Source organism: Eurypyga helias, unplaced genomic scaffold, assembly GCF_000690775.1.
Source record: "Eurypyga helias isolate BGI_N326 unplaced genomic scaffold, ASM69077v1 scaffold26766, whole genome shotgun sequence".
Classification (NCBI taxonomy): Eukaryota; Metazoa; Chordata; class Aves; order Eurypygiformes; family Eurypygidae; genus Eurypyga; species Eurypyga helias.
In genome coordinates, this window is record NW_010256395.1 from 27,428 (window position 1) to 38,854 (window position 11,427).

An 11,427-nucleotide genomic window follows, 5' to 3' on the forward strand; every position below is an offset into this window, starting at 1 on the left:
AATCTAGTGATGTGTGAAGAGTATGTTAAGGTACAGTGTAGAAAACCTTTTATTTATTGATTTATTTATGCGTACTTCTCTTTGCCTTGCAGCTTTAGGTGATAAAATTGTGAGAGACATCCGACCAGGAGCTGCCTTTGAACCTACGTACATTTACAGACTTCTGACGGTTATAAAGTCAAGTCTGTCAGAAAAGGTGTGACTTGCAGATCTTTCACTTCTGTAATGGCATTGCAAGGCACTCGTTGTCGTTAAAACAACGTAAACCCATACAGCAGGTTCTGTGCCTAAAGATCACTAAAATCAACTAGTTGATAGTTCATGACAGTGAAGCTAGACTGTCTTGGGAGTTAAATTGTAAGATGGTGTTAATGATAAATTTGGCTGATATATCAGAATAATAAGTTATGATTAGAGTGGAACATCTCTTTATAAAATAGATGATACCTATTGATATATATTTAAGAAATGAACAGTTGTTGCTGCTTGGGATTCAGCTTGGAAAGGTTGACGTTCCACAGTGACTTCAGAATACTGTTTTAGTCTTCATTTCAATTTAAAGGAAACCTAATAGTTCAGAGCATCTTTGGTTCTGGTTTGACAGCAGCTTTTAACATTGCTTTTAAAACAAACAAAGCACCACATCACATGTCAAATTGAATGTGTGTTGAGAACAAAGCCGAAACCCTTGCATCTAAGTCAAGCTTACGTGTGCACTCGTTTGTGGCAGGTTGCCGATTACTGCGTTGGTTCTTTGAACTGTTTAAAAATTGAGGGGTGGTTACAGTAAAACATAAAGTTTATTTGACTATACAGCTTAGGCTAATTAATTGGTGAATTATCTAATTTAACAGGAGGAAGCTAGGTGATCAGTGTAATTGAACCTTCTGTTAAAATGAAAATGTCATATAGTAATTGAAATAAACCATTTTATTCAGGGCAGGCAGGAGGATGCTGAAGAGTACTTGGGATTTATCCTCAATGGACTACACGAAGAAATGCTGACCCTAAAGAAACTTCTCTCTCCTCATAATGAAAGTCAGTGGTTTTTTTGTTTGTTTGTTATGTTTTTGGGTTTTTTTAAGCAAACTCAACTTCTTTCAAATGTTCTTTTTTGTGGTGATTCTGTAATGCACAGTAAAGTTTGGAGTAGCTGTTGGGATAGGGATAGAATGCCTGGTTTAGGTGACTCAGACATTAACAACCTTTTGTTAAAATCTGTCCAAAGGATAAAATGAGTCCATTCTTTCCAACTTACAAATGGATCTAAAGTGTTACTGGGTATTAGGAAAAGCATTATCATTGGTAAATACTCTGAGTGACAGTAATAACAAGTCATATACCTGGTCCTCCTCAGCAAATCTGTATGCCAAATGTTTACTGAGCTCAACTGACCATTATTTGAGGCTAACTCAAGTTGACTAGTCTTGTCTTAAGCACAGGTATGTTTGTCTGCCGTTCGTAATAGCTGCGATGTCAGTTGTTTACTGGGGTTTTAGCTCTCCCCATGGTAGTTCAAAAATATAGCCGTGTGTTTTTTTACTGATCCGTAAACTCCTGTTTACATTTTTTTTTAAAGTGGAAACTTCTAGACTAATAGCTAATTTATATCTCATATAAACCAGAACATATTAAATGATCTTAAAATTTTTATTGACATAGTTAGAGGAAGAATTTCTTCGGAAGTATTAGAATTTGTATGCAGAGTAAAATGACGTTTTATTTTACAGTGGCTTTGTGTTTGAGTCCCCTATTTAAAATGAAACAAAACACTGTTACTGTTAGCCAAGTATAGAATTAAGATCACTAGTTAATCCACTTTGTCTTTAGTAGGGTAATTTTTTTATGATACAAAATGGCCATTCCATATTTTGTTCTTTAGCTGTGTGCAGTTTATAGCCTCCTGACTTTGGCACTGGCAAAGAAAATATTTGCTGAGCCTTGGGTTCCCTGTAAAATATCTCTGCAGAAAGGAGTTGTATTTAATAATGGCATAATTATATTTGCAGAATAACACTTGACTTTCTAATTTTCTACACTATAAATTTACTACTAAAAATATATCAAACTTTGCTAGAAAACTACATGTGTTTACATACGGTCATCAGTGAGCTGCATTCTGTTAACGTATTGACGTGTCCAGCCAGGAGTGAGCCTGGAATATACTTGTTCTCATTTACTTTCTCAAATCTGTCATCTGTGAAAACACTGGGGCTTTTTCCTTTCAAATTCTGTATCTGTATACATGTTTTATTTGCAAGAAAAAATCAATGCTTTGTTTTTTCTTGTTTTCTTTAAGAACTCTCAGTGTCTAATGGCCCTGAGGCTCAGACTGTTCATGAAGAAGAGGAGCAAGATGAACAAGGGGAAGGCAGTGAGGATGAATGGGAGCAAGTGGGGCCTCGCAACAAATCATCCGTCACTCGACAGGCTGACTTCGTTCAGACTCCCATTACTGATATTTTTGGTGGTCATATAAGGTATAGTACACCTTTGTAAAAGTTATTGAGACTGTAGGCTGCTTTGCCTTTACAGGTAACTTCTTTGTCTGCTTTGCTTTCTGTGTTTTTCACTGTTATTAGATAGTCGGATAGAAGAGACCGTGTAACAGATTGCTCAGGCCAGGAGAGGTGAACGTTCTGCCATGAAACATGTTATTCCAGAGAGAGTTCAGAAGATGGACCAGAATGATTGAAGGATTGGTCAATGATCTGTAGCTTATTGCAGCATCTAAGTCTTTTAAGTGTCTTAAAAGAACAAACTGTTTAGAGAACAAAACCCCCAAATTGCAAATAGAGAAGGATTTCGAAATACATGTTCTTTGTATGTTGATACGAATGTCTAAAAATTCCAAAGAGCTTGAGAGCTACCCAATTTTTGTGACCTCTGAGGATCCTTGACTCCTTTTGTAAATAAGGATACTAAAGGATAGTGAGATTTGCCAAGAGTTAAATCTGGTCAGTAAAAGAATGAAATATAATAAGACATCGTAAACTTTTGGGGTTTTAGACACTTACGCTTCCTAGAGGCAAGAAAGTTACGTGTAATAGTTAATACATAAAATGTTAAAGGCAGAAGAAGTTGAGAAAAATGTAAATTACTACAAGATGTTACAGGAATGAAAAGAATGTGGGACATGACTTGTATTCAGGTCTGATACCAGATGAAGGCAGAAAGTAGATACTGGAAGAATATTTTTTGGAAAGGAAGCCTCGTGACTTCCTTGGAGAAATGTGTAATTTCAAATTAAAGCAAGGTAAACACTTGCTAAAAACATATTCCAAAACAAAAATGTAGACTTGAAGAATTATTTTTAAATTGGAGACAGACACCTAATTGCTAGTGTTTGACTCCCTGTGTTGCCAGGTATTCAGTCTAGAGGTGTGAATACTGTGGGCTAGTGCCTTCTGCTTGTGTAACTGAAATTATTCTGCTGGGATTTGGGTCAGACAGCTGGCAAATAAGACTATATTTTCCATAGAAATGGACAGGCCGATGTTTGAACGTGTTGACAAAATTTTGCGTTGGGAGTTGTAAGTTCACGTACCCAAGGTATTGTTAATGCCATTAGTATATTTACCCTGGTCAACGTTGTTCAGATCTCTACAGGATTCCATTAGTGTTTAAAATGAGAATACTAAGAGAATGCTCTCTTCTGTAGAAGTCCACAGAAAATTTTATAAATCAAAGGTAATCCTGAAAAAAAGCCAAACACTTGCACTGAGCAGCAGAACCATAGGGTCCAATCTGTGATCTGTTGTCTGCTGCCACCACACCCATTTTCTTCAGCCTCCAAACTAGGTCACACAGCCTACCGCAGAAACAGTATCCCGTGTTGTGGTGCTGGAAAGCTTCATCCTCTGAGCCTGAGGGTGGAGATAGGAAGGATTGAATTCAGAATTGCCAGCGGAAGTCTACTAAATGAAAGCATCAGAAATGGGAAAAATCACACGGAAAAGCAGTTAGGAAAACATGGTTTGAGTTGGCATCTTTTGCCTTGGAAAACTTTAGGCTGTCTTCGAGGCTTTAATTGTCTGTTAAATGCTTATTTAGGCATATTTGCTTAAAAAAACAACAGAAAACCCCACCAGAATATCTTTCTTGAGCGGTGTGAGACTTGAGTGCGTAAGCACAAAAACCGAGTTGTTTCAGGATCTGGTTCGTTCACGTGCAGGAGTCCCTTTGACTTGTAGCCTGTGTGGATTTCACACACTTGTTCCGCAGCGTAGCTCACAGGCGAGTTAGAAATGGGCTAAATATTTCCATAAGTAGTACCAACTCTGCAAATGCACTCTTACTGTAAAAGAAAATACAGCAACTACATTGTTGTTGTTTAGGCAGGGTTCCAGTGTGCAGTTCCTCTTTTCTTGAAAATTTCTTACTGTACAGTTCTTGTAGTACCAGAGAGCAATTATTCATGGAAAATGATTAATTTTTCCTTGACTGATTGAAATCTGTAATTATTCTAATAAGTGATACTGTTACAGGAAATCATAGTCCTGCAAAAGTTTTGCTGTCACTTGCCGCATACATTTTTGAAGAAAATGTTTCAGAGAAATGTTGCAATTTAATTTCTAATAATTTAAAAAATCCTTAATGTTGCCTTTTCAGGATATGATCTGTATTATTAATCAAATCTTTAATACGTGGACTTGAAAACAGTTGGAGTTGTTAGCAGTTTCCTGTTGATTATTGCGCTAAGTAACGGTTAGCTTAGGAAGGGCTTGGGAAGCGTATCCAAAAGCAGCCAGACTGACACAGTGAAGGGTTTGTTTGTTGAAACACTGCACTTGCCATGTGTTGAAGGTTTTGTCCTTTAAATATAGCCAAGGAGGAAGTGTTAAACTGAAATAAAGATGCTGCTGTTTTTCATGCGTTCTCTCTCCTCTCAGGGACATATGTTTGCCAATATAAAGATGCATTGGCTTTCTGGTGGTGCTTCAGGACTTTGCCTCAGTCAAAGGGGCTCTTTTGATAGGAGTTTGCAGTCCAAGCTTTAAGCATTCCATACATGACCTGGAGATGTTTCAGCATGGCCACCTGGATTCAGAGCTGTGTTAATTATCTGACTACTTTCAGGCTTTGTGGGGCACAGTAACAAGCATAACAATGTAATAAATGAAGGATTTCTTTGGCTGTGTAAACCATGTTTTTGTAGCAGCTGGGGCTTTTTAATTTAAGTACTACTTTCAAAATCAAATTTAAAAAAAATTCTTGAGCCATGTTTGGTGCTTTTAGTTTTCAGTGAAGTTTCAGAAGAGTGAAAATCAGGAAGAGCCACTGAGTTCAGTGACGTTGCAGCTGAAGAGTATACTGTCTCATTGCACAAAGCAGTGATCCCCAAGCCAGGCCACTTAAAGGCTGCAACTGAATACACTTCAAACAAAAATAAAATCCCAAAAAACAGGAAACGAGTTCTCATGCCCTAGTTCATTACTTCTGCCGGTTTTCTGAAAGACTCCAATTTATGTACAAAGGAGCACATGGACAAAGTCTGGACACAGAAAGTGATGGGAGGAAAAGGAAATGCCAGTCCTCAGTGGAGCATAGTTTATATTTCCTATGGCAAGATTTAAGCAAACAGTTTAAAATCACTGTGAAATTGGTCTTGGTGAAGTGACTGAAAAATTTGTGTATTTCTATTGGAGAATCTGGAATGAATTGTAAGTTTGACAGTAAAACATGTTAGATGAACACTAGTATTTTGCACTTCTGAAGATCTATTGGAAAACATAATTCAAAACCAACGTGAAAAGAGTCTGGAGGGGAATCTCTTTAAATGCATTATCTAAAATGTCAGTATTTTTCTTCAGACTTCTGGTGCTTATCCAATAACTGGTTTAATCCTTGCATAAAGAAAACAGTCAGATGTAATCCCATTCAGTGAATGTAAAAATCATTTAAATTGCAGTGAAATGGATTCAGGTTGTTGAAACATGCTAAACCTTTGTGTTTGTGTGTTTTGGTTTGGATTACTAATGCAGACTTTGATCCATTTATACTTGAAGGTTTTATATTGTTGAAAATTACTCTGCTTTATTACATCTTCACTTTTTTGTTTCCACAGATCTGTTGTTTACCAGCAGAGTTCTAAGGAGTCTGCTACACTGCAACCTTTCTTCACCCTGCAACTGGATATCCAGTCAGACAAGATACGCACAGTTCAGGATGCGTTGGAAAGTTTGGTGGCGAGAGAGTCTGTCCAGGGTTATACCACAAAAACCAAGCAAGAGGTGTGTTCTGTTGACCCCTTTTTGCAGTCAAATACTTTTTAAAAGGGTTTTTATACAGCTCTTGCTTTACAAATAGTTACTTGAACACTATTACTTATGTTAACAAAAGAGGTACTACCCTTCTCAAAGTGCCCTGCAGCAGTAAAACGTATTACCTTGAACACACGCTGAAAGGAAGAGATCTGACTGTTCAACAAAACCATGCCTGTTAACAGGTATGCTGTCTGGGTTGGTGCAGTAATTGGTTGGAGATTTTACCGGGGTGTACATTAAATTAACAGGGTAATAAGACATACTATTACGAGTAAAATAGCTTTTAGCTGATGTTACATCCTGAAGGTTGCCAGGTGATTGTAGTAAAGGAGCAGCTCTTCAGAGTATTGTCTCAAAGCACTCTCTGCCTTTCAGAAGAGAACTGTTGAAGCACAACACTTGTGTGGCTGTCCTTGAGGGGTTTTAATTTACACATTGCACTTAAAAAATGAAAAATGCAAATATTCATTGGTAGGCCTGGTAGAACCATCTAGAACCTCACCAAAACATCTGATGATCACTCTCTTTCTCCTGGATCAATAATCTGAATCTTCCAGTAGCCAGTAACACCCCCATTCAGTGTCCTTGGCACTGTACAGTTGACTGGTTTGCTGTATACAGCCTTAAAAACTTGTCAGTAATACTGTATTCAGTGTTAGGTGATCAGTTGAAGAAAAATGTTCTTCACAGTCAGAGTTACTCTGTATTCCCATGCGACTTTTCCTTTTTTTAATCTCATTTTTCAAATGATACAATACATACAGTAATAATTGCGATAGAAAAAGATTTCACGCGCTGCCAGTGCAGCGTGAGAACCTGTGATCCAGGGTAATGAATGAAAGTTTTTCCCCACTGAGGTGTTGCCTTGTCTGTGGTGTGCGTTGGTGACTAACATCTCCGGCGTGCCTGGGTTGCTCAGACGGGACTTCGGCGTACGCTCCTCTTTAGTAGGCCAGGCTGGATGGAGGCTCTTGAGTCGTAGTTGTTCTCTCTGGCGTTCGTTTCTCTCCGCTTTCTGACTGCTCCACGGGAGAACAAGGTTAGATAGAGGAAGGGTAGACCATTTCCTTGGAGAAGCTAAAGATGGATAGCTGAAACTTGTCTGCCTTGTACGCTTGGTAGGAGTGTTGGAGATTTATTTCTCCGGTTGTCTTCCATGTGAAGGAAGCATTTGCAACGCAAGCTCATCGTGATTTACCACACAGACTTTGTTGTGCTAGTCAGTCATTTTTTGGTTCTTACTGCAGATGGTTTTAACTTCTTTACTGAGAACCCAGTGTTCAGTTACGGGCTTTGGAGGAAATGGGTGTTCAAATTAGGTGCTGGAGGTTTGGTCTGGTTTATATTTTAGAGTCTGAATGGAAATACAAGCATGCACAATGTCTTTTAGATCATTTTTCAAAAGAAATTCAAGTCGAAATGACTGTTCTTGTATTAAAATCGTAGTGAAAAGCCTGAACACGTTGACTGTAGATCAAGCAACATACGTATTTCTTCTTCATTTTACAGATGGGGAACTTTGACTACGGATAAAGCTAAAAATCGTATTATATTATTAAAAAGTATTACTATCTTCTAGTTGCTTTAATCTGAATTACGTTCTCTACCAGTTATGGGCATAAACAATAGATGTGAAAAGAATAATCATCCAAATATATGTAAATAATTTTTCTTAAAGTTTTTTTAATCACTTTGAGCTGATTTTGAGTGTTTCGTGTGTGAATATAACCAGGAAATCAGCCAAATTTTCACTCAGGCAGGGTTTAAAATAATTAGGCAGTTTAAATTAAAATAGGTATTTAAAATGGCGCAGCATTCTCTTGCTGCTTAGAACTCGAGTTCACGTGCTTGCTAGCACTTGAAGGAAGTTCTTCTGGTTCCTTCTGGTCCTGCAAATCGGTTTGTTAAATCTTGAATATTTCAACAGTTAATATATATGTTTTAAAGGCTTGATATTTAACCTCCCTGAAGTGATTTTTCTTTTCAGTCTTATCTGCAGACCTGCTCATGGTTTCTAACAGAAGTGAAGACTCTTGAGTAACTAACTAGCCCTACCTGATTTAATTTTCCAGGTTACCTTCCACATGTTCCTTAGGAGTCTTCACATCCCCTGGAGTTCTCCAGCTGCTCCTTGTGGATCTCACAAACATTTTCTTGGGACTCTGACTCACATTGACTAAACAAACATTTTTGGCACTTTCAGCTGGTGCTGTTGCTGCCAGCAGTGGGAGCCCCTTCCCGCAGTCAGGGCGGCAGAACGTGTGCCTGTTCCTCAGCTGCTGCTCTTCAGTCTGGCAGGGTAACACAGAACGGCTTTGATGGGGGCTCTAAGCTCGTACGCCAGGCAGAGCGGCGCAGCTGAGGTGCCGGCATCTGGTCCCGTACGCCAACTCACTGAGGGTAGAGAATGGCAACTGCTTAACTCGCTGCAGTGACATTCCTCAGCGTCCTCTGTTCCTGGGCTCCGCTGGGAGCTCTTAGGTTCTTTCTGCACAAAACTCTGAATTCAGACTTCAGGTTGCAGATTTAGAAGACTCATTACAGGAAAATCTTGAGATAGTAATAACCCCTTGAATCAACTGTGTATTCTTTCTCTATAGAAAGCCTGTTGATTTGCTCCCTAAAAGCAGAAGCTGTTCCATGCCAAGTTGCATGGAAGCTGCATGCTCTCATGAGTTCACAGGGTAATTATGTGAACCTCTTGTTGCCACTTTCGCAGTTTGCCTTCTGACTTCTTACTCTGCATGCTGTTTCCTGGGAGTCAAGGAGGCGGGCATCAGCAGGCACATGTTGAATGGAAAAGAACAGGGTCCTGTTTGGCTTGCTGGTTTAAAAAAAAAAAAACGCCTAGTATAAAGATCCCGTCTCAGTTCTCAGTGAAGCTGCAGCCGCTGCCAGGGGTTTGATGGGTTTTGGATGCAGTGAGGCGTGTTTGGAACCCTTAAGGTGCAGGTGAAATTTTACAGTTTGTAGAAACTATTTCTGCTTCAGATGTAGAATTACTTTTTGTAAACTGGGTTGGCTCAAAGGAAGTCAAGTGCCCTACAAAATCTGCTTGCCTCGGTGTCCAAAGAGGTTTTACTTTTCATGCTTGGGAGGAGGTAATAGCTCTTTACCCATGAGTTTCTATTTCGCACTTAGTATGTTCTAGCAGAATCAGGCCCTGTATTGAAAAATAACATGCTGATGACTTACAATAAGGAGATTTTTCTCAATAAAAGAAGTGAGAAAAACCTAAAGCAGTTACTTTGAGAAATGTTTTTTATGTCATAATTTCTAGGAAGGCAAAACATTTTTGTTCTGCAACTGAGTTCACTTTCAGGCTTTCCAACAGTAACTTTGCGGATTTTGTGGTTATAATTACATAAAAATCAATATTTAGTAGAAAAAAAGGGAAGTTAACTCATATTTTTGCCTTTGACTTTCCTTCAGCATCTTTTGAAGAACACAACATACTTTTTTAGAATGAAAAATCTTAAACTCCTGGTCTCCTCCGTAACAGCCGATCATGATGGCCTACTCGGTTTTGGGTGGTCTACATAACAGCTCGCTTTGTTTTTTGAGGATCTTCTTGAACTACTCACTTTTGGTGGTCTACATAACAGCTCACTTTGTTTTTTGAGGATCTTCTTGAAGGACAAATATCTTCTGTTTGATATAAAATGCTTTTCGAATTGTTGTGTTCTAGTATCTTGCTCTTAATACACGAACGATCGTTACCTCCCCTGCGAAAACCCTTTGTGTCAGGTATTGAGGTGTGGAGCTCTTGTCTGCCGTGCCTCAGTGTTCTCTGAAGTCAGCAGCGTGCGGTACAGGTTCTTGACCTTGCATTAGAGCATTAGAGCTTGTTAAGAGTTACTAAACACTAAACTGTCATGAGGAGTTGCTCCCCGGGGGTCTCCAGCACGGTGGGCTTAGTACTGCAGGGTCCAAAACATCTCTGCTCCTTCTGACACATTGCCTTCTACTAAAAGGTGTTGGGGTTCTCCTTAAAGACAACAATGTGGTTGAAGATCCAGTGTGCTTGAAGTCATAAATCTCAGTATGTATCATAAATTAATTAAACTCTGTGTTGTTTTTTTCTGCAAGTGTATTGTAAGTTAAACACCTCCTTTCAAAGGAGCAGTTTTGAGCAGTTTGGTTGCAGTTTCTCCATCTTTGTTCTGTCCATGTGTTAGGTGGAGATCAGTCGAAGAGTGACACTAGAAGAACTGCCCCCTGTTCTTGTTTTACACCTCAAGCGGTTCGTCTATGAGAAAACTGGTGGATGCCAGAAGCTTATCAAGAATATTGAGTATCCTGTTGATCTGGAAATTAGTAAAGGTAAGGAGTTTTGAACAGAATTTTCCCCTCTTTAGGAGGAAGCTAATGTTGTGTTTCCTAGGGCTACCTGTTTGTGTTTATCTTGTGGACAAGCTGTCTCCTCCATTCTTTTCTCCTTCTTAAAAGAATGTAGTTGGGGTTCTGGGTTCAGTCTGGCCGACCTGACATTGCCCATATATAAGTTTGGGCATCCGTTTGGAAAGAACGTGGTGGCGAAGCATCTTAACAGCTGTTGCCACATCCTAGACATAGGGTTGGCCAAGTAAGAGCAGGGTTATAGACTGCTGAGGGCCGATATTGGAGGTGATCCTGTTGAATGAAGGGTATGTCCATACAGAAGGCTGTTACCAAGGAACAGCAGGTATTTTTATCTCAGATTTCATTCACAGGACTGGGAATTTACTCTAATACACAGTGGCTGGTGAGAGGAAACGGGGAGTTTGATAGAAAATGCAGCCTGGAGGCAAGCAAGTACGCTGCAGTTCAGAGGTTAAACAACAAAGTTCATTCTTTTAACAAATATACTGAGACACGGCGATTTTAGTGTGAGAGCTTGCATGGAATCCAGCATCTGAAACTGCCGAATTAAATGCATTTTGATTTGATCTGACAAATTAGCTGTTAGCCACCCAGTAGCTCAGATAGGGGACAAAATAAATAAAACCAGTGATTACTCGTATCTCATGCTGTCAGACAGTACCCTTTGGTTTTACTCAATAGTTCATTTTGAAAAATCTTTAAAGAATTTCTTCTCTGCAGAAGGAGTTCATTTTGCTGTGACTGACAAAAATAGTTGTAGTATGATTTGGAATCTGAAATTGATTTTTGTCATTGTCTG

The 11,427-nt window shown here is 39.1% G+C and overlaps 1 protein-coding gene across 1 annotated transcript in view; it reads left to right on the plus strand.

Moving 5' to 3' along the window:
* Nucleotides 1–11,427, plus strand: part of USP10 (ubiquitin specific peptidase 10) — a gene marked incomplete at its 5' end in the record, with an annotated part of 32,893 nt that overhangs the window by 18,497 nt on the left and 2,969 nt on the right. The window contains 5 exons of the mRNA XM_010153661.1: nt 93–196; nt 939–1,038; nt 2,300–2,480; nt 6,068–6,233; nt 10,445–10,589. Of these exons, the coding sequence (XP_010151963.1) occupies nt 93–196; nt 939–1,038; nt 2,300–2,480; nt 6,068–6,233; nt 10,445–10,589 (696 nt within the window). The remainder of the gene's footprint in view (nt 1–92; nt 197–938; nt 1,039–2,299; nt 2,481–6,067; nt 6,234–10,444; nt 10,590–11,427) is intronic.